This window comes from Pristis pectinata, chromosome 21, assembly GCF_009764475.1.
Source record: "Pristis pectinata isolate sPriPec2 chromosome 21, sPriPec2.1.pri, whole genome shotgun sequence".
Taxonomy (NCBI): domain Eukaryota; kingdom Metazoa; phylum Chordata; class Chondrichthyes; order Rhinopristiformes; family Pristidae; genus Pristis; species Pristis pectinata.
Genome location: NC_067425.1, coordinates 37612642 through 37638571, shown reverse-complemented (window position 1 = coordinate 37638571; position 25930 = coordinate 37612642). Strand labels below are relative to the sequence as shown.

The 25930-nt window shown below is 48.3% G+C and overlaps 1 protein-coding gene across 1 annotated transcript in view; it reads right to left on the bottom strand.

Annotated features, from left to right (window-relative positions):
* ncf1 (neutrophil cytosolic factor 1) overlaps positions 1 to 25930 on the bottom strand; it is a 97832-nt gene that overhangs the window by 26560 nt on the left and 45342 nt on the right. Inside the window, exons 4-6 of the mRNA XM_052035756.1 lie at positions 21600 to 21765; positions 14828 to 14886; positions 2213 to 2335 (exon numbers count right to left, since the gene is read on the bottom strand). Of these exons, the coding sequence (XP_051891716.1) occupies positions 2213 to 2335; positions 14828 to 14886; positions 21600 to 21765 (348 nt within the window). The remainder of the gene's footprint in view (positions 1 to 2212; positions 2336 to 14827; positions 14887 to 21599; positions 21766 to 25930) is intronic.

The following is a 25930-nucleotide window of genomic DNA, read 5'->3' as shown; positions in this document are numbered from 1 at the left end:
GCCATGAAAAGTCCTTGGCAAGTAGGATTAAAGAGAATCCCAAGGCATTCTATTCATACATTAGAGCAAGAAGCTAACTAGGGAGAGGGTAGGACCATTCAAGGATAAAGGAGGGAACATGTGTTTGGAGGCGGAGGATGTGGGCAATTTCCTAAATGAGTACTTTGCATCAGTATTTACCAAGGACGTGGAGGACAGTGAGGTCAGTGTGGAGCGCGCTAACATGCTGGGGAATTTTGAGATAAATAAGGAGGGGGTGTTTGGTCTCTTACAGAACATTAAGGTGGATAAGTCCCCAGGGCCTGATGGGATGTGCCCCAAGTTACTGAGAGAGGCGAGAGATGAGATTGCTGGGGCCTTGATCAAGATCTTCATGTCCTCACTAGCCACAGGCAAGATCATGGAGGACTGGCGAGTGGCTAATGTTGTTCCCTTGTTCAAGAAGGGAAATAAGGATAATCCTGGAAATTACAGACCGGTGAGTCTCACATCAGTGGCAGGGAAGCTATTGGACAGGATTCTTAGGGGTAGAATTTATGAGCATTTGGAAAACCATGGCCTAATTAGGGACAGTCAGCATGGGTTTTTGCGGGGCAAGTCATGTCGTACTGACTTGACTGAGTTTTCGAGGAGGTGATGAGGGTGATTGATGAAGGTAGAGCTGTGGCTGTTGTCCACATGGATTTTAGTAAAGTGTTTGACAAACTCTTTCACGGTAGAAGATTAAGATGCATGGGATCCACGGTGACTTGGCCGTTTGGATTCAAAATTGGCTTGTTCACAGTAGACAGAGTGTAGTAGTTGATGGGACTTATTCTGGCTGGAGGTCCGTGACCAGCGGTGTTCCACAGGGATCCGTACTGGGACCTGCTGTTTGTGATGTATATAAATGACCTGGATGAAAATGTAGATGGGTAGGTTAGTAAGTTTGCAGAAGATACAAAGATTGGTGGTGGTGTGGATAGTGTAGAAGACTGGCAAAGGATACAGTGGGATAGAGATTAGTTGTAGATGGAGTTCAATCCAGGCAAGTGTGCGGTGTTGCACTTTGGGGTTGAAATGTAAAGGGACAGGACACCTTACCCCTGTACATTTACACTGTGTCCCTGCCAGATTTGTTTAAACCCTCCCCAGGAGCCTGTGCCAATCTCCCAGTAAGGGCCCTGTTCCCATTGAGGTGTACCTGTCCTGCTTGTACAAGTCCCACCTACGCCAGAAACGGCCTCAGTGATCCAGAAATGGGAAGCCCTCCCTCCTGCACCACTCGGTATCCTATTCCTGGACTCACTAGCACATGGTACTGGAAGTAATCCGGAGATTACAACTCAGTCTGTAACCTAGCTCCCTAAACTCATGTTGTAGGACCTCATCCTTCCGTTTACTCACCTTGTCATGGATCACGACCTCTGGTGTTTTACCCTCCCTCCTGCAGCCTTTCTGTGACATCCCTGAGCCTGGCACTGAAGATTCACATCTACATCTGTCCATTCCCTCACATGCAGGTCTCCTACCCCTGGTACCCTTGGACCTTGCTCCTCCTCCTTGCCCCTCTGAGCAGCTGAACCACCCACATTACTGTGATCTCACTTCTGGCTGGACTCAGACATACATTCACCCCACCGTTTCCCAACAGGGAGGAACAGTTTTGGAGTGGAATGCATACCAGGGTAACCCCACCTCCGGCTCTCCTTCCTTCCTCTGCCTGCTGGTCACCCAGTCCTTCTCCGACTGTTCCTTCAGCTGTGGGTGACACAAGCCAGCCACCTCATCTTATTCACAGATAAAATTTATTTATGAGTTCCTTTAGTTTTAAGGCTATTTAACTGTTTAGTGAAAATCAAAACACAAACTCAACTACATTTAAAACCCCTTGATACAACCTTTGGGTTCCTGTTAAGTTCCCTCAGACTCTCGAGTTTTTGGTGAATTACTGAAAGAAGTTCATCTTACGTCTGTCTGTCAGTGGCAACTGTTGGGATATTAAGGTGGGAACTGGGAATTTTCCACCTTCCTGCAGAATTACATCCTCCAACACATCCCAGGGCAGCAGTAAGACATTGGTGACCTCTCTGACAAGAGCTGACTACTGGCGGAGATGGAAGCAGGGCGCAACAGTAGGGTGACTCAGGCAGAGTAAACAAAGCCATGTGGCGGTGGTGAGGATACACAAGGAACGTTGAGGACATTTCTTTGAGGAAGAGGATCTTCTTACCATTTTCATGTTTCTCCACAATCTCCACAATATCCCCAGTCTGAATGCTCATTTCATACTTGGAATTCTTCTGATAATCTGCAATTGAACGATATGCTTGGAGCAACATTGGACCTGTGATTTCTAGAAAGAAAGAACAAGGTTAGTGTGAAGGTGCAGAACACTTGGCCAAACCAAGAAAACTATTGGGTATTTACTGACCATGGCTGCTGGGGTTTCATGTTCATTCTTTTCTAGTGTGGGTTCTAATGTTCATATTTGAATGGAAACAAATACAGAGGAGCAGGAATGGGCCATTCAGTCCATCGACACTGCTCCAACATACAATATGATCACAGCTGATCTTCTACCTCAGTGTCATATTGCCCAAGGCATTTTGTGTCCAGAAACCTCTCTACCTCCTGAGAATTCATAGACTCACACAGCACGGAAACAGGCCCTTCAGCCCAACTGGTCCATGCCGACCAAGATGCCCATCCAAGTTGGTCCCATTTGCCCGTGTTTGGCCCATGACCTTCTAAACTTTTCCTATCCATGTACCTGTTGAACCGTCTTTTAAAAGCTGTTGTTGTACCTGCCTCAACCACTTCCTCTGGCAGCTCGTTCCACGTACTTACCACCTTTGTGTAAAAAAAACTTTCTTCAGTATATTCAGCGACTTGGCCTGCTCTGCCCTCTGGTAGAGAATTCCACAGGTTCTCCTCTGGGTGAGGAACCGTCACCTCTTCTCAGTCCTAAGGCCAATCCCAGTTCGAGAACACCCCTTACCCCACCAGCCAGGGGAGACGCCCTCCTTGCAGCCAGCCTGGCAGAGTTGTGTACATTTTGACTCCCATCCTTCTAAACTCCTGTGAACATGAACCAAGTCGACCCAACCTCTCACCGGTCCGGGGGTGGCAGTGCCACCATCCCAGAAATCAGTCTGGTTAATCCTTCCCGAAACAAGGATTGTACCAGCTGCCTTCTCACTACAGGCCGGTACAACCTTTGATCCTGAACTCAAACCCACTTGCTGTGAAGGGCAACCTATCATTTTCCTGTGGAACTGCTTGCTTCTCTGCAGGTTTGCTTTCAGTGATCGTTTTACAGGAATGCCCACACCTCTCGGAACATTAACACTCCCCAGTCTATGACCATGTAAATAACATGCTGCCCTTCTGTTGTTCCCGCTGGTGGGTAACTTTGCCTTTATCCACATCCTTCAGCTTTGCCATGTTGCCACCACTCACTCAACTGGTCTCAGCTACCCTGAAGCCTTTGCATCTTGGGTGGGCTGCATGCCTTTTGCTGTTTCTATGCAGGGATTAAATAAAAGCTATCATCCAGCATATCATGCATTGACAGAGGGAGATCAAACCAGGACAGGACTTATACAGTGAACAGTAGGGCCCTGGGGAGTGTTGTAGAACAGAGGGACCCAGGGGTACAAGTAAACAGTTCCTTGAAAGTTGTGCCACAGGTAGACAGGGTACGCTGGCCTTCATCAGTCAGGGCACTGAGGACAGAAGTTGGGACATTATGTTGCAATTGTACAAGATGTTGGTGAGGCTGCATTCGGAATATTGTGTTCAGTTTTGGTCTCCCTGCTACAGGATAGATGCCATTAAGCTGGAAAGAGTGCAGAGGAGATTTACGAGAATGTTGCCAGGACTCAGAGATGGAAAGAGGTTGGGACTTTTTCAATGGAGCGTAGGAGAATGTGGGATGATTTTATAGATGTGTAAAAATCATGAGGGGCAAAAATAGGTCAACAAATAATAGATAGGTAGATAGACAGATCTACAGAAAGACAGAAACGGTCTGTTCCCCAGGGTCGGGGAATCAAGAACCAGATGGCATAGGTTTAAGCTGAGAGGGGAGAGATTTAATAGGAACCTGAGGGGTAACTTTTCACCCGGAGGGTGGTCAGTATATGGAACGAGCTGCCAGAGGAAGTGGTTGAGGCAGGTACATTAACAACATTTAAAAAGCATTTGGACAGGTAGACGGATAGGAAAGGTTTAGAAGGAAATGGGCCAAATGCAGGCAAATGGGACAAGCTGAGGTGGGATGGGCTGAAGGGATGACTCTATAACCCTATAACCCTCTATAACCCTAAGAGGGCAGCTAGGAAAAGATTGGGTTCCCTCAGGGACCAAAGGGGTAATCTATGTGTGGAGCCAGGGGATGTAGGTGAGGTCCTAAATGAATACTTCCTGTCCGGATTCACCAAGGAGAAGGATGTGAAGGATAGTGAGTTCAGGGAGGGATACATTGATAGTCTGGAGCATATAGGTGGAGGTGGAGGTGTTAGATACTTGGAACACACAAGGGTGGATAAATTGCCAGGGCTGGATCAGATCTATCCCAGAATACCATGGAAGGGAGGAGAGAGCTGGGGCTTTGACAGAGATTTTTGCACCTCCACCAGCCACCAGTGAGGTACCAGAAGACTGGAGGATAGCAAATTTCTTTATTCAGCAGGGATAAGCCAGGGAACAACAGGCAGGTGATTATGTGGACTTTAGAAAGAAATTTGACAAGTTCCCTTATGGTAGGCTGGTCCAGCAGGTGAAGGCACATGAGCTCAAAGGCGAGCTGGCTAATTGGATGCAAAATTGACTTGGTGATGGGAGATTGTCTTAGGCAAGATGTACATTAGTTGGAAGGTTGGGCAGAGGTTTGGCAGATGGAATTTAATCCCAATAAGTGTGAGGAGATGCACTTAGAGAAACCAAATAGGGGTAGGACATTGAAAGTAAATGGTAGGGCACTGAGGATTGTCAATGAACAGAGTGACATTGCTTCCTGAAAGTGGTAACACAGGTGGATAGGGTGGTGAAAAAGGCAGGTGGTGTGCTTGCCTTCATGGAGTATAAAAGCTGGGACGTTTTGTTGAAACTTTAGAAAACACTGCCACGATTGGAGCACTGTGTGCAGTCCTGGTCAGCACACTACAGGAAGGATGTGACTGCACTGGAGAGGATGCAGAGGAGATTCAACGGAGTGTTGCCTGGAGCGGACAGCTGTGGTCATAGGGAGAGACTGGACAGGCTGGGTCTGTCCTCAATGGAACCCAGGAGTTGAGGGCTGACCTGATTATATAAGATTGTGAGGGACATAGATAGGATCTTTTTCCCATTGTAGGAGTATCAAAAACATGAGAGCACAGCTTTGAGAGGCAGGAGATCTAAAGGGGATCTCGGGGTTAGTTTTCTGCCCAGAGAGTGGTTGATATCGGGAGCATGCTTCAGAGGAGGATGTGGAATCAGATCCAATCACTTTGTTCAAGAGGCACTCAGACAAGCACGTCAATAGACATAGAAGGGTATGGTCCTAACGCAGGCAAGTGGGATTAGTGCAGACAGGCAAAGAGGTGGACGTGGATGAGCTGTACAACTGGATGACTCTGTGACTGAATGTTCATCGACAGCGGGGCCGTGCTTGGATGATCACTTGACTCTAAGTCAAAAACCCAAGAAGGCAGGACGTGGGCAAAGATGAAAGAATCAAAAAGCGGCTGTAAGACGGCAGCAACCTGATGCCTTAGTGACACTGGCGGACTCTTCTGTTGGAAGCTGGGACTCTGATTCCCAAGCTCCAATTCCAGCCAATATCAAGCCTACTTCTCAAAACTCAGGTGCTGTCTAAAAAGCTCCTCAGACCAGTGGGGTCCCCTCTCCGGCTGGTGACCTGTACCAGAGGGGCGGGTGGCATCTGAACTGGAGGGGAACCAATATCCTGACAGGGAGATTTGCTGGTGCTACCAGCAAGGGTTTGAACTAGTCTGGCAGTGGGGGGGGAGGGGGGCTGGGGGTGGGACCCAAAGCAGTCGTGCAGCAGGTGAGAAAGTTGAAGCAAATGTAGAGGTTGAAGTGAGCAGGTTCGGTAAGCAGGATAGGCAGGGGCAGGGCAGGGAGCGGGCAAGGTCTGACAGGTTAAACCACATTTATTTCAATACAAGAAGCCTGACGGGTAAAGCAGAGAAACTTGGGGCATGGATCGGTACACGGAACAGCTGTTACAGTAACATGGCTGAGGGACGGACGGGAGTGGCAGCTCCGAGTAGTTCTGAGAGAGGACATCCCCGAGGCAACGTCCAGTAAGGCCAAATGGGTAGAAATTGGAAATTATAAACCGTGGGTCACTTTGATGGGTTTATGCTATTGGTCCCCAGTAGATATCAGGAATTAAAGGAAGGGTTAAATATGGAAGGGTTTCACGGACAGTGTAGGAATGATAGGTAGGTGACGTTAACTTGGCGAATATTGACAGGGACTGCAATGGCGCGAAGGGATTGGACGGGGCAAAATTTGGTCAGCGTGTCCAGGGCAGTTTTCTGAAACAATCTGTGGATTGCCTTTCTAGAGAAGGAGCTACAATTGACCTCCTCTTCACAAATGAGGCTGGGCAAGTGGTTGATGTGTCAGTGGTGGAGCACTTTGGGACCAGTGACCATAATTTCATTAGTTTCAAGATAGCGATGGCAAAATAAAGGACTGGTCCTCGGGTTGAAGTCCTAAATTGGAGCAAGGTTAATGTTGGTGGCATCAGACAGGAACTGGCAAAAGTTGATTGGGAGATGCTGTTTGGGAGGGAGGCAAGTAGGAAACAAATGGGAGGCTTTCAATGGTGAGATGGGAAGAGTTCAGGGCCAGCATGTTCCTGTTAGAGTGAAAGGTGAGGCTGGCAGGAGCCCTGGTTGACTATGGATCTTAAGGCTCTGGCCAGGAAAGAGGAGGAGGCATGGGTCAGGTACAGGCAGCTGGGATCCAATGAATCCCTGGAGGAGTATAGGAGATGTAGAAGAACACTTAAGAAAGAAATTAGGAGGGTAAAAAGGAGGTCATGAGTTTCCCTGGCAGATAAGAATCCAAAAAGATTCTATCATTATGTTGGGAGTGAAAGGGTAGCTTGGGGAGGGAGCAGGCCCCCTTAGGGAGCCACAGGAAATGGGACCTGATCAGGTATATCCTCGGATGTAATTGGAAGTAGAGGAGGAGGATGAGAGGATGTTGCTGGGGCCCTGGCAGAGATTTTTTTGTATCTTCATTCGCCACAGGTGAGGTACCAGAAGACTGGGGGGTAGCTGATGTTGTTCCTTTATCCAAGAAGGGCAGCAGGGATGAAGAACAGAACTGCAGGCTGGAGATCCTTGAATCGGTGGTGGCAAATTATCAGAAGGGTTTCTGAGGGATAGGATTTATTTGCATTTGGAAAGGCAAGGATTAATTCAGGATAGTCAGTGTGGTTTTGTGGGTGAAAAATCACCTCTCATGAAGTTGGTTGGGTTTTGGAGGAGGACTTTGTGGTAGATATTGTCAAAGACATTTAGACAGGTACAAGGAGAGGAAGGGATTAGAGGGATATGGGGCAAACACAGGCAAATGGGACTGGCTCAGGTGGGCACCTTGGTCGGCACTGATGAGTTGGGCTGAAGGGCCTGTTTCCCTGCTGTGCAATGGGGAAGTGGGCCGAGGAATGGCAGATGGAATTTAACTCAGACAAGTGCAAAGTGGCGGCACGGTAGCGTAGCGGTTAGCGCGACGCTATTACAGCGCTAATTCTGGTTCGATTCCCGTTGCTGTCTGTAAGGAGGTTGTACGTTCTCCTGTGTCTGCGTGGGTTTCCTCCGGGTGTTCCGGTTTCCTCCCACATTGCAAAGACGTACGGGTAGGTTAATTTGGGTTTAAAATGGGCGGCGCGGACTCGTTGGGCCAGAAGGGCCTGTTACCACGCTGTAAATAAAATTTAAAATTTAAAATTTAAAAAAAGTGTTGCATTTTGGGAAGTTAAAACAGGGCAGGACGTACACAGTGTTGTTGAACAGACAGTCCTGGGTGTGCAGGTACACAGTTCACTGAAACAGGGTGGTGAAGAAATCTGTGGCACACTTGCTCTCATTGGCTGAGGCACTGAGTACAAGAGCTGGGACATCCTGTTACAGCTGTATCACACTCGGAGCACCATGGGCAGTTCCGACCACCACACCACAGGACAGAGGGTGCCGAAGAGATTCACAAGGATGTTGCCCGGATTGGGAGGATTAAGTTGCAAGAGGAGATTGGAGAAGCTGGGCACGTTGTCCCTGGAGTGAAGCAGCTGAGAGGTGACATGACAGAGCTTTATAAAATTATGAGAGGCATAAATGGGGTGGATAGTCAGAGTCGTTTTCCCATGGTGGGGGGGGTCAAAAGCCAGAGGGCATGGGTTTAAGGTGAGAGGGAGGAGCTGTAAAGGGGATCTGAGGGGTAACGTTTTCACACAAGGAGTAGTCGGTATGTGGAACGAGCTGCCAGAGGAGGTGGTGGAGGCAGGAACAGGAACGGCGTTTAAACGACAGCCTGAGTGAGCAGATGGAATTAATGCAGGCAGGTGGGATTAGTGGGATAAGCATGGCGGTCAGCACGGACACCGTGGGACGAAGGGCCTGTTCCTGTGCTGTGACCATGACTCCATCTGTTCGCCATCTGAGAGGCTCAGCAGTTCACTGCTCTACTCCCAATTCACACCCCACCCCACCTACACCACCCCCCCCCGCCCCCACAGTGCACTGGGACGCAGAAGGGTTGAAGAGATTTTAACTCCATGACTCTTAAAGCCAGCATATCATTACTGGGTGGCACGGTAGTGCAGCGGTTAGCGTAACACTATTACAGTGCCAGCGACCTGGGTTCAATTCCCGCCGCTGTCTGTAAGGAGTTTGTACGTTCCTCCCGTGTCTGCGTGGGTTTCCTCCGGGTGCTCCGGTTTCCTCCCACATTCCAAAGACGTACGGGTTAGGAAGTTGTGGGTACGCTGTGTTGGCGCTGGAAGCGTGGCGACACTTGCGGGCTGCCCCTCAGCACATTCTCAGTAATGCAACAAGATGCCTTTCATGTGACTGTACATGTGACTGATTAATAAATAAATAGATAGATGGATAAGTAATTGGGATGCGGGACACAGCACAGTGAGCACTGTGGATAGCTACTGAAAATGGACAAGGTGTCCAGCGTTCGTGAACCACAGCCAATGCTTCCAGTGCGTGTTGACTTCATACATGATGTCCCTTCACCAGGTGGCTGAGCTGACTACACCCTTCCTCGCATCTTTGTCTCAGAAGGAGCAGTGAATGTGACTTCACCACTCATCTCAGACACTGCTCACTGCCCCTGATGCCCACTGCACCCTTCCCTCTCCTGGAATCAGCCCTCATGACCAACATAAGATCCACCAGATTCTCCCAAGGCCATCATACAACAGTACAGCACAGGAACAGGCCCTTCGGCCCACAATGTATGCGCCAACCATCTACACTAATCCCATCTGCCTGCACACAGTCCGCACCCCCCCACCCCCCCCATTCCCTGCCCGTCCATGTGTCTGTCCAAACATTGCTCTTGTATCTGCTTCCACCACCAGCCCCAGTGGTGTGTTTCGTGCATCGACCATTCGCTGTGTAGAAAAAATGTTGCCTCATAAATCCCCTTCTCCCTCACGACTTAAACCGATGTCCTTTAGTATTTAACACTTACAAATTACCAAAGAGGAGGAATTGACAGCATGTTAGGGTGGATAAATCCCCAGGAGCTGACCAAGTTCATCCTTGGACCTTGTGGAAACCTTGGGAAGACACCCTTTTGCATCATCTTTAGCCACAGGTGAGGTTCCGAAGGACAGGAGGGTGGCTCCATTGTTGTGCCTTTATTTAAGAAGAGCAGCAAGGACAAGCCATGGAACTACAGGCCGGTCAGTCTGACATCAGTGGTGGGGAAGTTACTGGAGGGGATTCAGAGGGACAGGATCTACCTGCATTGGAAGGTGTAATCAGGGATAGTCAGCAGGGCTTTGAGCGTGGGAAGTCGTGTCTCACAAATTTTTTCTGAAGAATTAAACAAGAATACTGATGAGGGCAGGGAGGTGGATGTTATCTATATGGACTTCAGCAAGATCCCACATTAAAGGCTGGTCTGGAAGGTTACAGGGCATGGGATCCAGGGAGAGGGAGCAGAGTTAATACACAATTGGTGTGATGGTAGGAAGGAGAGGGTGATGGTGGAAAGTTGTTTCTTGGACTAGAGGCCTGTGACTCAGGGCTCGGTGCTGGCCCGTCGTTGTTACCATATTGTTTGTTATTATATTAGTACTTATATAAATAACTTGGATGAGAATGTACAAGGCATGGTTAATAAGGTAGCAGATGATACTAAAATAGGTGGTATAGTGGACAGTGAAGAAGGTTATCAAAAATTACAGAGGGATTTGATCAGCTGGGTAAGTGGGCCGAGAAATGGCAAATGGCGTTCAATTCAGTTAAGTAGCCAACGTGGCGTCGTGCGTGGGAGAGCATGTCTTACAAATTTGATTGAGGTTTTTTATGAAATGACAGGAAAGGTTGACCAGGGGAGGGAGGTAGATGTAGTATATGTGGATTTCAGTCAGGCTTTTGATGAGGTTCCACATGGTAGCTGCTCTGGTAGGTTACATCGCATGGAGTCCATGGAGAGCTGGGTACACAATTGGCTGGATGGTGGGAAACAGAGGGTGATGGTGGAAGGATGTTTTTCAGACTGGAGGTCTGTGACCAGTGGTGTGCCCCAGGGTCAGTACTGGGCCCATTGTTATTTGGCATCTACATTAACGATTTGGATGAGAATATATGAGGAATAGTTAGTAAGTTTACAGATGGCACTAAATCAGGTGATGTCATAGACAGTGAAGAGGAGAATCAACAATTGCAGCGGGACCTTGATCGGCAGGGTAGGTGGGCCAAGGAATGGCAAATGGAAGTTAATTCAGAGAAGTGCAGTGTTACACTTTGGAAAGACAAGTCAAGGTCGGACTTTTACATTGAATGGAAGGGCCCTGGGGAGTGTTGTAGAACAGAGGGACCCTGGAGTACAGGTGCACAGTTCCCTTAAAGTGGAGTCACAGTGAGGAAGGCTTTTGACATGCCGGCCTTCGTCGGTCAGAGAATTGAATAGAGAAGTTGGGAGATTATGTTGCAGTTGTACAAGACATTTGTGAAGCCAAACTTGGAGTACTGTGGACAGTTTTGGTCTCCCTGCTGTAGAAAAGATGTCATTGAGCTGGAAAGAATGCAGAGAAGATTTACGAGGATGTTGCCAGGACTTGGGGGTCTGAGTTATAGGGAGAGGTTGGTCAGGCGAGGAACTTATTCCTTGGCACGTAGGAGACTGAGGGATGACCTTATACAGGTATCTTAAAGTCGTGGGGGTAGAGACAGGGTGAATGCACTCAGTCTATTTCCCAGGGAAGGGGAACCATAAACCAGAGGGCTTATGGTGAGAGGGGAAAGATTTAAAAGGGACCTTCGTCACACAGAGGGTGGTGGGTGTATGGAACGAACTGCCAGAGGAAGTGGGAGAGACGGGTACAGTTACAATGCTTAAAAGGCACTTGGACAGGTATGTGGACAGGAAGGGTTTAGACGGATACGGACTTAACGCAGGCAAATGGGACGAGTTCAGTGAGGCATCTTGAGTGGCATGGACGAATTAGAACCATAGAACCATAGAACAGTACAGCACAGAAAAACAGGCCATTCGGCCCTTTTAGTCTGTGCCGAAACGTTATTCCGCTAGTCCCGTTGACCTGTACCCAGTCCGTAACCCTCCAGACCTCTCCCGTCCATGTATCTATCCAATTTATTCTTAAAACTCAAGAGTTAGCCTGCATTTACCACATCAGATGGCAGCTCGTTCCACACTCCCACCACTCTCTGAGTGAAGAAGTTCCCCCTAATGTTCCCCCTAAACTTTTCCCCTTTCACCCTGAAGCCATGTCCTCTCATACTTATCTCTCCTAATCTAGGTGGAAAGAGCCTACTCACATTAACTCTGCCTATACCCCTCATAATTTTGTAAACCTCTATCAAATCTCCCTTCATTCTTTTGCGCTCCAAGGAATAAAGTCCTAACCCGTTTAATCTTTCCCTGTAACTCAACTCCTGAAGACCCGGCAACATTCTAGTAAATCTGCTCTGCACTCTTTCAATCTTACTGATATCCTTCCTATAGTTAGGTGACCAGAACTGCACACAATACTCCAAATTTGGCCTCACCAATGTCTTATACAACCTCACCATAACATCCCAACTCCTATACTCAATACTTTGATTTATGAATGCCAGGATGCCAAAAGCCTTCTTTACAACCCTGTCTACCTGTGACGCCACTTTCAGGGAATTATGTATCTGAACTCCCAGATCCCTTTGTTCCTCCGCACTCCTCAGTGCCCTACCATTTACTGTGTATGTCCTACCTTAATTTGTCCTTCCAAAATGCAACACCTCACACTTGTCTGCATTAGATTCCATCTGCCATTTTCTGGCCCATTCTTCCAGTTGGTTCAGATCCCTCTGCAAGCTTTGAAAGCCTTCCTCGCTGTCCACTGCGCCTCCAATCTTAGTGTCATCAGCAAACTTTCTGGTCCAATTTACTACATTATCATCTAGATCATTGATATAGACAACAAACAACAATGGCCCCAGCACAGGTCCCTGAGGCACACCACTAGTCACAGGCCTCCAGTCTGAGAAACAATCATCCACTACCACTCTGTCTTCTCCCATACAGCCAATTTCGAATCCAGTTTACAACCTCTCTATAGATACCTAGTGTGTGAAACTTCTGAACTAACCTCCCATGTGGGACCTTGTCAAAGGCCTTACTAAAGTCCATGTAGACATCATCCACAGACTTCACCTACTTTCTAGGTAACCTCCTCAAAAAACTCTACAAGATTCGTTAAACATGATCTACCACGCACAAAGCCATGCTGACTATCCTTAATCAGCCCTTGGCTGTCCAAATACTTGTATATCCGATCTCTCAGAACACCTTCCAGTAATTTACCCACTACTGATGTCAGGCTCACCGGCCTGTAATTACCTGGTTTACTTTTAGATCCTTTTTTAAACAACGGAACAACATGAGCTACCCTCCAGTCCTCCAGCACTGCACCCGTGGCTAAGGACATTTTAAATATATCTGCCAGGGCCCCTGCAATTTCTACACTAGTCTCCCTCAATGTCCAAGGAAATATCTTATCTGGCCCAGGGGATTTATCTACCTTTAGTCGCTGTAAAGCAGCAAGCACCTCCTCCTCTTTAATCTCTATATGTTCCATGATCCTACTGCTTGTTTCCCTTCCTTCCATATCCACTATGCCTGTTTCCTGAGTAAACACTGTTTAAGATCTCCCCCATCTCCTGAGGCTCCACACATAGACAACCACTCTGATCTTCTAGGGGACCAATTTTGTCCCTTACTATCCTTTTACTCTTCATGTACTTGTAGAAACCCTTCGGGTTTACCTTCACATTATCTGCCAAAGCAAACTCATGTCTTCTTTTTACCTTCCTGATTTCCTTCTTTAGTATTTTCTTACTTTTTCTACAAGTACCTCATTTGTTCCTAGTTTCCTATACCTGCTATACACCTCTCTCTTTTTCTTAACCAGATCACCAATATCCCTTGAAAACCAAGGTTCCCTATGCTTGTTAACTTTGCCTTTAATCCTGGCAGGAACATGCAAACTCTGCACTCTCAAAATTTCACCTTTGAAGGCCTTCCACTGACTGAGCACATCCTTGCCAGAGAACAACTCATCCCAATCCACTCGTCCTAGATCCTTTCTCATTTCCACAAAATTGGCCTTTCTCCAATTTAGAACCTCCACTCAAGGACCAGACCTGTCCTTATCCATAAGTAACTTGAAACTAATGCTCCCCTACACATACTTCTGTCACCTGACCTGTCTGGTTCCCTAATAGGAGATCAAGTATTGCATTCTCTCTCATTGGTACCTCTATATATTGATTTAGAAAACTTTCCTGAACACATTTGACAAATTCCAAGCCATCCAACCCTTTCACAGTGTGGGAGTCCCAGTCAATATATGGAAAGTTAAAATCCCCTACTATTACAACTTTCTGTTTCTTACATCTGTCTGCTATCTCACTAGTTGGGCCGAAGGGCCTGTTAATGTGCTGTGTAAATCTATGACGAGGAAAAGGACCCTGACTATCTACCCCATCTGAGCCACTCATAATTTTATAAACCTCAGATATGTCTCCCCTCAGCTTCCAACGCACCAGGGAAAACAATCCAAGTTTGTCCAACCGCTCCTTATAGGTAATACTCTCTGAATCAGGCAATATCCTGGTGAACCTCTCTTGCACCCTCTCCAAAGCCTCCACATCCATCCTGTAATGTGGCGACCAGGACTGCACACAGTCATCTAAATGTGGCCTGACCAAAGTTTGACACAGCTGCAACGTGACTTCTCAACTTTTATACCCAACAGCCCAACCGATTAAGGCCAGCGTGCCGTAACCCTTCCCAACCTCCCCCTGCACCTGTGTTGCTACTTTCAGGGAGCTATGGACTTGCTCCCCAAGATTTCTTGAACATCAATGTTCCTCAGGGTCCTGTCATTTACGGTACAGATTCCTCTTGCATTTGATCTCCCAGAATATATCACCTGCTTCATCAAGAGAGACTGTGGCACATGCAATTATCTGATCACCAGCACTGTCAATAAAAAGCAACATTTGTCATGCAAATAATGTTCTAATGTCAGTGAACGTGACAACCTGAACCAGCTTACTCTGGCAGAAAACAAACTCACCAGTGGAGCTGGACCTTGCTCGGCCTTTTGGTATCAGGTAGGTTTCAGTCTTTTTTGTCCTGCAAATATTGCATGAGGTCAATCAGATTATCTTGGCAGCACAGCACGATAACGAGGAGAACGATAGCTGGTGAACATGAGAGCAAACGTGGAGAACAGGAGAACAACAAACAAGTCCGACCCTCACACCTCGTCTCCTCTGTGGTTCCAGGGCTTCACATCACTTCCTGCCCCCCTCCCCACACTCCCCCAACTGTGGTCGTTCCATGTCTCTCCATCACCGCATCCCATCACGGCATGGAGCTTATCCAATGTCTCTGTCTCACCAACAATTTGGGATAGAAAACTGCAGAGATTCAGGGCATCTGACTGGTAGTTTATAACCAGTGATGTACCACAGAGATCGGTGCTGGGACCTCGGTAACTAGTGATGTACCACAGGGGTCGGTGCTGGGACCTCGGTAAGCAGTGATGTACCACAGGGATCAGTGCTGGGACCTCTGTAACTAGTGATGTACCACAGGGGTCAGTGGTACGACTTCTGTAACTAGTGATGTACCACAGGGATCGGTGCTGGGACCTCAGTAACTAGTGATGTACCACAGAGATCAGTGCTGGAACCTTAGTAACTAGTGATGTACCACAGGGGTCGGTGCTGGGACCTCGGTAACTAGTGATGTACCACAGGGGTCAGTGGTACGACTTCTGTAACTAGTGATGTACCACAGGGATCGGTGCTGGGACCTCAGTAACTAATGATGTACCACAGAGATCAGTGCTGGAACCTTAGTAACTAGTGATGTACCACAGGGGTCAGTGGTACGACTTCTGTAACTAGTGATGTAACACAGGAGTCAGTGGTGTGACCTCGGTAACTAGTGATGTACCACAGGGGTCGGAGTTGAGACCTCTGTAACTAGTGATGTACCACAGGGATCAGTGCTGGGACCTCCTGACACGCGTGGTATAATGCACTTGCGAAGTCAGATTCTGGTGGGGCGTTAGGAGTAAACATCACTGACATTAGGAGCGTTGATGTACTAAGGGACCTTGGGGTGCAGATCCATCGCTGCCTGAAAGTGGAGACACAGGTGGATAGGGTAATGAAGAATGTATTTGGTGCATTTGCCTTCAAAGGCCGAGGCAGTGAGTACAAGAACTGGGATGTCGCAGTTGTGCTGAACATTGATTGGAGCACATGAGGTGTTGTGTACAGTTCTGGTCACTCCAGGGAAGGATGTGGTGATGTTGGGGGGATTGCGGGAGGTTGTTGCACGTAAAGGAGAGAGTGGACAGGCTGGGCTTGTTCTCACTGGAACGTGGGAGGCTGAGGGGTGACCTTTTGGGGGTTTGTAAGATTATGAGGGGCATGGATAGGGTAGATAGTCTTTTACCCAGGGCAGGGGAGTCTAGAACAAGAGGGCACAGGTTTAAATTAAGGAAATTTAAAGGAGATCTGAGGGGCAAGTTTCTCACACACAGGATGGTGGTGGTAACCTGGATCGAGCTGCCAGAGGAGGTGGTGGATGCAGATACAATCGCAATGTTTCAAAGGCAGTTGGACAGGTACTTGGATAGGAAAGGGGTAAATGGACATGGGCCTAATGCGGGATCAGTGTGGATGGGCATCAGGGTCAGCATGGACAAGGTGGGCCGAAGGGCCTGTTTCTGTCCTGTCCCTCTCTACAATTTGATTCAATCTTCATGCTGAACCTAGCTGTCAGTCTGCAAATGACCCAGCTCCTGCCTCTGTGTCTGGTTTGTCCGTCAGTCCCTGCCGGCCAGTGCAAAACTCCCAACCCTGTGCACTCTGCTCTCGCCCTGTAACCTTCAACACTGCATCCACTGGCTCCCCCATTGCCGACCCTTTTCTGTTCCTCAGAGAAGCCCAGCAAATTTATCTAACATGATTTCCCTTGCATAAAGCCAGCTGGACTCTGTTGGATTGCCATACTGTTCCAAATCTCCTGCCTTTACCACTCTAAGAACAGATTCCAGCTTTTCCCAATGATCGATGCTGAGCTCACTGTCCGTACCTTCCTGCTTCCTATCTCCCTCCTTTCTTGAAGGGTGCAGTTTGACTTGCAGTTTTGAATCATCTGGGACCTCTCCAAACTTGAGGGAACTTTAGAGTTACAGAGTCACAGAAACAGTTTCAGCCCAGTCTGTCCGTGCCAGCCATTAAAGGACGTTTCTGCACCAATCCCAGTTACCAGCCTTCCAAGCCTTGGTGATTTAAGATCTTGTATTGATACCTAAAATGTTGTGCAAGGCTCTGCCTAGTCCAACGAGACAAGGAACCATACTGGACCTGGTGTTGGGAAATGAGCTTGGCCAGGTGACTGAACTTTCAGTGTGAGAACAGTTAGTGAACAATGATCACAACTGCTTAAGTTTTAAGACAGCTATGAACAAAGATGAGAATAGACCTTGTGGGAATGTACTAAACTGGGGCAGGGTAAATTATGAGAGTATGAAGCAGGAACTAGGGAGAGTTAACTGGGAACAGCTGTTTCTGGGCAAGTCCACATCTGACAATGTGGAGGGTGTTTAAAGACCAACTGCACAGAGTGAAGGACGGGGATGTTCCAGTGAGGAGGAAGGACGAGGAGGGCAGGGTGAGGGAACCTTGGATGTCGAGAGAGGTGGTGAACTTAGTCAAGAAGGAAAAGGAAATACCAGTAAGGTTTAGGAAGCTAAAACCAAAGAGGGTCCTTGAGGATTATAATGAAACCAGAAAAGAACTCAAGGGAATTAGGAGAGCCAGGAGGGGCCATGAAAAGTCCTTGGCAAGTAGGATTAAAGAGAATCCCAAGGCATTCTATTCATACATTAGAGCAAGAACTAGGGAGAGGGTAGGACCATTCAAGGATAAAGGGGGGAACATGTGTTTGGAGGCAGAGGATGCGGGCAATTTCCTAAATGAGTATTTACCAAGGACGTGGAGGACAGTGAGGTCAGTGTGGAGCGCGCTAACATGCTGGGGCATTTTGAGATAAATAAGGAGGGGGTGTTGGGTCTCTTATAGAACATTAAGGTGGATAAGTCCCCAGGGCCTGATGGGATGTGCCCCAGGTTATTGAAGGAGGCAAGAGATGAGATTGCTAGAGCTTTGACCAAGATCTGCACGTCCTCTCCAGCCACAGGTGAGGTCCTGGAGGACTGGTGAGTAGCTAATGTTATTTCACTATTCAAGAAGGGAAATAGGGATAATCCTGGAAATTACAGACCAGTAAGTCTCATGTCAGTGGTAGGGAAACTCTTGGAGAGGATTTTTAGTGATAATGTTGATGAGCATTTGGAAAACCATGGCCTTATTAGGAACAAGTCAGCATGGCTCTGTGCGGGGCAAGTCATGTTTTCCTAACTTGATTGAGTTTTTCGAGGACGTGACAAAGGTGGTTGATGAAAGTAGAGCCATGGATGTTGTCTAGATGGATTTTAATGAAGGTGTTTTACAAGATCCATCATGGGAGGCTCATCCAGAAGATTAAGATGCATGGGATCCATGGTGAATTGGCCGCTTGGATTCAGAATAGGCTTGCCCAAAGAAGACAGAGGGTAGTGGTCCATGGGACTTATTCCTGCTGGAGATCTGTGACCAGTGGTGTTCCACAGGGATCCATACTGGGGCCTCTATTTGTGAAGTATATAACTGACCTGGATGAAAACGTGGATGGGTGGGTTAGTAAGTTTGCAGATGATGCAAAGATTGGTGGCATTGTGGAAAGTGTAGAAAGTCACCAAAGGATACAGCAGGATATCGATCAGTTGCAGATATGGGCAGAGAAACGGCAGATGGAGTTTGATCCAGGCAAGTGTGAGGTGTTGCACTTTGGGAGAACAAATGTAAAGGGACAGGACACAGTTAATGGCAGGATGCGTAATAGTGTTGATGTACAGGGGGATCTTGATGTCCAAGTCCATAGCTCCCTGCAAGTGGCTGCACAGGTACAGAAGGTGTACGGCATGCTTGCCTTTATTCGTGGATGCATTGAGTTCAAGAGTCAGGAAGTTATGTTACAGCTTTATAAACCTCTGGTTAGGCCACATCTGGAGTATTGCATTCAATTCTGGTCACCCCATTATAGGAAGGATGTGGAGGCTTTGGAGAGGGTGCAGAAGAAGCTCACCAGGATGTTGCCTGGATTAGAGGGCATGAACTATGAGGAGAGGTTGGACAAACTTAGTAGATTCTGGAGCAACGAAGGCTGAGGGGAGACCTGATAGAGGTTTATAAGACTAGGAGAGGCACTGATAGAGTTGACAGTCGGTATCTCTTCCCAGGATCAAAATGTCGAATACTAGAGGAGGCAAGATCAAAGGAGACGTGTGGGGCAAGTTTTTGTTTTCACACAGAGAGTGGTGGGTGCCTGGAATGCGCTGCCGGGGGTGGAGGTGGAGGCAGATACGAAAGAGGCATTCAAGAAGCTCTTAGACAAGCCCATGGATGTGCAGAGAATGGAGGGATGTGGACGACGTGCAGGCAGAAGGGATTCGTTTAGTTGGGCATTTAATTACTAGTTTAATTAGTCCGGAACAACATCGTGGGCCAAAGGGCCTGTCCCATCTTCTAGATATTGCCTTCCTGAGGCAGCGCCTCCTGTAGTTACTACTGACAGTGGGGAGGAATATGTCAGTGATATTAGGCTGAGTCCACTCCTCTCTATGTTCCTGCACGTTAGAACCGCTGTACTGGACCATGGTGCAACCAGTCAGGGTACTTTCAACAGTACATCTGTGGAAGCTTATCGGAGAGTTCAGTGACAAGCCGAACCTCCTTAACCTTTTAAGAAAGTAAAGATGCTGGTGCGCCTTCCTTTTGATTGAGTCTGTGTGATTAGGAATCTTCTGCATGACTTTGTGTGTGGGAAATCATGTCTCATGAATTTGATGGAGTATTTTGATGAGGGAACCTAGAGGACTGATAGGGTACTTCATCAGACACTGTTTCCCCTGGGAGGGATGTCGAAATCTCAAGGGCACAGGTTTAAGGTGAGAGGCGGAGGTTTAAAGGGGATTTGAGGAGTAAATTTTTCACCCAGAGTAGTCGGTGTCTGGAACGAGCTGCCAGAGGAGGAGGTGGAGGCAGGAACAGTAACAACATTTAAGAGGCACCTGGACAGGTCCTTGAATGAGCAGGGCACAGTGGGATAAGGAATTAATGCAGGCAGGTGGGATTGTTATGGATAGGCATGGTGGTCAGCATAGATGTGGTGGGCCGAAGAGTCTGTTTCTGTGATGTACAACTCCATGGCTCTTTTAGCTGTCATCCAGTCTATATTGATGACGTCTAGTGCGGCCACCTAAGTACCAGCTCAAAAAACTTTCCTGGATTCACTTAAAATATTCCATCCCCTCTAATCCTTTCACACCAGGTTGATCCCAGTTCTTACAGAGGAAGTTGAAATCCCCTACAACTATAAACTTCTTCTTTCGTTGCTGTGATTTGCTCCTACATACCTGCTCCTCAATCACCTGAGAACTGCTGGGCGGCCTGTCATACACCTTCTCGTTCCTAAGTTCTATCCATATGCCTCATTTGAAGAAACTTCCAGAATATACTCCCTCATTACCATAGTAGTGGACTCCTCGATCAATATTACATCCCCTCCTGTCATACTGAAGGTTCTGCACTCTGGAATGTCCTTCCTTCAACCACATCTCTGTGGTGGCAACAATATCCGATTCTCATGGACTTATCGAAGCTCTCAGTTCATCTGCCTCAGAGGGCAGACTCCATGCAAGGTCGTTACAATCGATGCAATCCAGCCCTGCATTCTTTCCCTGTGTCTTATCAAGTCGCAGTGGACTGGTGGAGTTTACCTAACGTATTTGGCTGTTCCTTGCCCCCAACTGTACATCTGCTCTGTGTCCCATTCTCCTGTAAATCAGTTCAAACCACCCACACCGCAAGGAAGTTTGACTTGTTCCAGTCCGGGTGCAATCAACTGAGCCTGAGAACACATGTCCGATTCACAGTGGTTCAACAACCCATGTTCAAATCCCTCTCGTCTTAGAGTCATAGAGACATAGAACACGGAAACAGGCCTTTCGGACTAATAAGATGCCCATCTAAATTTGTCCCATTTGCCCGTGTTTGGCCCACATCCCTCTAAACCTTTCCTATCCATGTACTTGTCCAAATACCTTTTAAATGTTGTTAATGCTCCCACTGTAACAGCAATGGGCCCAGCACTGACCCCTGAGGTACACCACTAGTCACAGGCCTCCAGACCTCCCAACTGGTGTTAATTCCAAACAAAGCTGAGCTTCAAGTCTACATGTCAACAGGTTGGCCAGCTACTGCCTCTACCCACCCACTGCCTGTACCCAGCTACCACCTGTATCCAGCTACTGCCTGTACCAACCCACTGCCTGTACCCAGCCACTTCCTGTACCCAGCTGCTGCCTGTACCCACCCACCGTCTGTACCCAGCCACCACCTGCACCCAGCCACCGCCTGTACTCACCCACTGCCTGTACCCAGCCACCGCCTGTACCCAGCCACCACCTGTACCAACCCACTGCCTGTACCCAGCCACCACTTGTACCCAGCCACCGCCTGTACCCAGCCACCACCTGTACCAACCCACTGCCTGTACCCAGCCACCACTTGTACCCAGCCACCGCCTGTACCAGCTACTGCCTGTACCCAGCCACTGTCTGTACCCAGCCACCACCTGTACCGAGCCACCGCCTGTACCCACCCACTGCCTGTACCCAGCCACACGAGGCAAAGGGGTCATTGACTCAGGTGGTCTGTACTCACGGGTGAGGAATCGGCAAGGCAACATCATCAGGGCGGACCTGCAAGAAGTTCAGAATCCACTGACACCGCGAGATCTTGGTAGGCAGGCTGAGCAACGTCTGGAAGTAGTCAGCTAGAGTACTCTGTCTGTTCTCCGTGGCTTTGTGACCCTCCAACCATCTGGGAGCTGTGAAGGGTAAAGATACTCCTTATAACTTCTCTCTGCTGTGGGCAGTCAGCACAGCCTTGTGTGTGGAGATCATGGCTCACAGATAACAGCTTTGTGTGTGGGAGATCCTGGCTCACAGATCACGGCTTTGTGTGTGGGAGATCATGGTCACAAATCACGGCTTTGTGTCTGGGAGATCAATGCTCACAGATAACGGCTTTGAGTGTGGAGATCATGGCTCACAGATAACGGCTTTGTGTGTGAGAGATCCTGGCTCACAGATCACAGCTTTGTGTGTGGAGATCATGGCTCACAGATCACGGCTTTGTGTGTGGAGATCATGGCTTACAAATTTGATGGAGTTTTTTGATGATGTGACTAAAAATGTCGATGTGGTCAGGGCAATAAACATAACCTGTGTGGTTTTCAGTCAGGCTTTTGATAAGGTTCTGTATGGTAGGTCGCTAAGGAAAGTTAGATTGCGTGGGATCCAGGGACAGTTGTCTAATTGGATGCACAATTGGCGTGATGGTGGGAAGCAGAGGTTGATGCTGGAAGGATGCTATTCGGGCTGGAGGCCCGTGACTAGTGGTGTTCCCCAAGGGTTGGTGCTGGGCCCATTGTTGTTACAGCAGGATCTTGATCAGCTGAGGCAGTGGGCCAAGGAATGGCAAATGGAGTTTAATTCGGATAAGTGTGAATTGTTGCACTTTGGAAAGTCAAATCCAGGTCAGACTTTCACAGTGAACGGCAGGGCCCTGGGGACTGTTGTAGAACAGAGGGACCTAGGAGTACAAGTACATGGTTCCCCAAACATGGAGCCACAGGTAGACAGAGTGGTGAAGAAGGCTTTTGTCATTGAGAATAAAAGTTTGAGGTCATGGTGCCGTTGTATAAGATCCTGGTGAGGCCGCACTTGGAGTATTGTGTTCAGCTTTGGTCGCCCTGCTATAGGAAAGATGCCATTAAGCTGGAAAGAGCACAGACAAGGATGTCGCCAGGAATCAAAGGACTGAGTTATAGGGAGAGGTTGGACAGGTTAAGGCTTTTTTCCAACAACATGGGCCAGATGCAGGCAAGTGGAACCACCTTGGATGGGAACCTTGGTCGGCATGGACCAGTTGGGCCGTAGGGCCTGTTTCTGTACCGTGTGACTCTGTGACTCCAGGACTCTGAGAAGGGAGGAAGGCAAAAGGCAGGAAACTACGGGCCAGTTCATTTGACATCTGTTGTTAGTAAGATGCCGGCGAGACTAATCAAGGGAAAAATAGCTGACCATTTGGAAAACTGAATATAATGAAAGCTGGTCAACATGTTCCATGGAAAGCAAATCATGTTTGACAAACTTACTGGAGTCCTTTGAGAATGTCGGCAGCAAGGACGACATACTGACTCTGCAAAGGGATATCAATATATCGAGTGGGTGGGTGAAAACTCGATGAATGGAGTTTAATGTGGCCACACGCTTCGAGGATAGGAGCCGAGAAGTGATTATTATCTAAATGGAGAGAGACTGCGAATGAGTGAAGTTCAGAGGGATGGAGATATTGCAGTTAGTGAATCACAAAAGGTAGGAGGCAGGTGCAGCAAGTAGCTGAAGAGGCAAACGGCATGTTGACCTTTACGGCAAAGGGGTTGGAGTTCAGAAATAGGGAGGTTTTGTTCCAGTTGTACAGGGTGTGGGTGAGGCCACAGCTGGAGGGCACAGTCTTGTCCCCTGACCTAGGAAAGGATACAGTAACACTGGAGGCAGCTCAAAGGAAATTCATCCTGAAGGAAAGGGTTGTTCTATCAAGGGAGGCTGAGCAGTTTGTCTGTGCTCCTTGGAGCTCATTCAAACCTGATTCAAACACACAAGATAACGGGGCACGACAGGGTAGATGCTGAGATGCTCTGATGAGTGGGATAGTCTCGAGGGAAGCAACAGAGTTTCAAGAAAAGGGGCCAGTCATTTAAATTGGTGAATTGAAAATTCTTTTTGTAAACAATGGTGAATGTCTGGAATTTTCGACCACAAACAGTTCAAATCTCATTCAAAGATCTTAAAGAAGAGAGAGAGGTTTTGGAAAGATCAGGGACTGAGGACGATGTGGATCTGGCACAGAGGAGCTGTTGAGGCCGCGGGTAGGTCAGCCACCAACATATTGAGTGGTGGGGCAGGTTTGAGGGGCCGAGTGGCCCACTCCTACTTCCTTGTGGGTGGAGACCAGGAGAGATGCGAGCTGCTGGTGCTGCCTGACAGACAGTGGTTACGGTCTGTATGGAGGGCAGTGTAAACGTACAGCAGGGAAACAGTCCCTTCCCCCCCCCCCCCACCGTGCCGATGCCTATCCACACCACTCCTGTTTGCCTGTACTAGGCCTTTCCTGTCCCCGTACCTGTCTAATTATCTTCTAAAACAATGTTGTTGTACTGTACCTGCTTCTACCACCTCCCCCGGCAGCTTGTTCCAGACACTGACACACCTCTGTGTGAAAAACTTACCCCTCAAGCCTCCTTTAATCTTCTCCCCTCTGACCTTCAACTTATGCCCTCTAGTTCTTGACTCCCCCACCCTGGGAAAAGACTGTCCCATCTACGCCCTTGGTAATTTTATAAACCTCCATAAGGTCACGCCTCAGCCTCCTACACTCCAGTGAGAACAAGCCCAGTCTGTCCAGCCTCTCCCTATAACCACAGCCGTCCGCTCCAGGCAACATCCTGGTGAATCTGTCCTGTGCTCTCTCTGCTGCCACCACACCCTCCCTGTAGCACGGCAACCAGAACTGTACACAACACTCCGAGTGTGGCCCAACCAACATTGTGTACAGCTGCAACACAACATCCCAACTCTTGTACTCATCGCCTCAGCCAGCGAAGGCAAGCAAACCAAATGCCTTTTCCTTTACCCGAGTTGCCACTTTCAGGGAGCTATGGACTTGCACCAAGGTCCCTCGGTACATCGACACTCCTCAGGGCCCTGCCATTAACTCTGTATGTCCTCCCAGAGTGCAATATCTCTTTCCCATTATTGAGCGAGCCAATACCAGAGGGCATGCACCGAAGGAGAGAGGGGATAGATTCAGAGGAGACGTGAGGGGTACGTTTTTGACTGAGGGAGTGGTGGATGCCTGGAATGCATTGCCAGATAGGGTGGTGGAGGCGCATTCACTGGGGGCTTTTAAGAGGGGCTTGGATGGGCACATGAATGAGAGGGAAATAGAGGGAGATGGGCATTCTGTAGGTAGGAGGGATTAGCTATGTCAGCACAACATTGTGGGCCGAAGGGCCTGTTCTGTGCTGTACTGTCCTATGTTCTATATGCTAATGCAACTTCCCCTCACACGTGTCTGGATTAAGTTCCATCTGCCAACATTCTGCCCAACTTTCTAGCTGATCTGCGCCCTGCTGTTTCTTTAAGCAACCTTCTTTGCTATTTACAACTGCACCAGTTGTTGGGTCCTCTGCAAACTTATTAATCAGACCTCCTACATCCTCATCCAAGTCACTTATATACATGACAAATAACAGAGGTCCCAGCAATGAGCCCTGCGGTACATCACTGGTTACAGAGTCCCAGTGGTGTGCCACAGCGATCGGTGGTGGGACCTTTGTTGCTTGAAGATGGGGAGAGAGAGAATGGAATCAGACACATCAGCAGAGGAGAGTGGAAACCAACAAATGCAGGAGACATGAGACACAAAGTGAGGTCAGCTGGGTATCTGGATTCAATGTTGAGTCCTGAGGGCAGCAACGTGCAAAGTCAGAGGATGGCAAACTCTTCCACAATCTTACATTGGGCTTCAGTGGAAGACTGTAAAAAACCAAAGACTGGGGTTGCAATGGGAGGTGGGAACCCAAGTGACAGGTAACTGGAAGGTCAGGGTCAGCCTTGTGGTCTGAACAGAGATATCTGCAGGTTTATCCAGTGTAGAGGAGCCCACAATGTGAACACTAAATGCAGTATGCAAGACTGGAAGATGTGCAAGCGAATCACAGCTTCCTCTGAAGGAGGGTTTAGGTCTCTGGGTGGTGGGAAGGGAAGAGGTCAAAGGAGGGGTGATGGGAAAGCACCGTGAGAAGGGGAAAGCACCGTGAGAAGGGGAAAGCACCGTGAGAAGGGGAATGTCGGTGCAAATGGAAAAGGAAACCAGGGAATCATGAATGAAATGGAGGGAAGGGAGTTGAGGAACGCCCTCTAGTA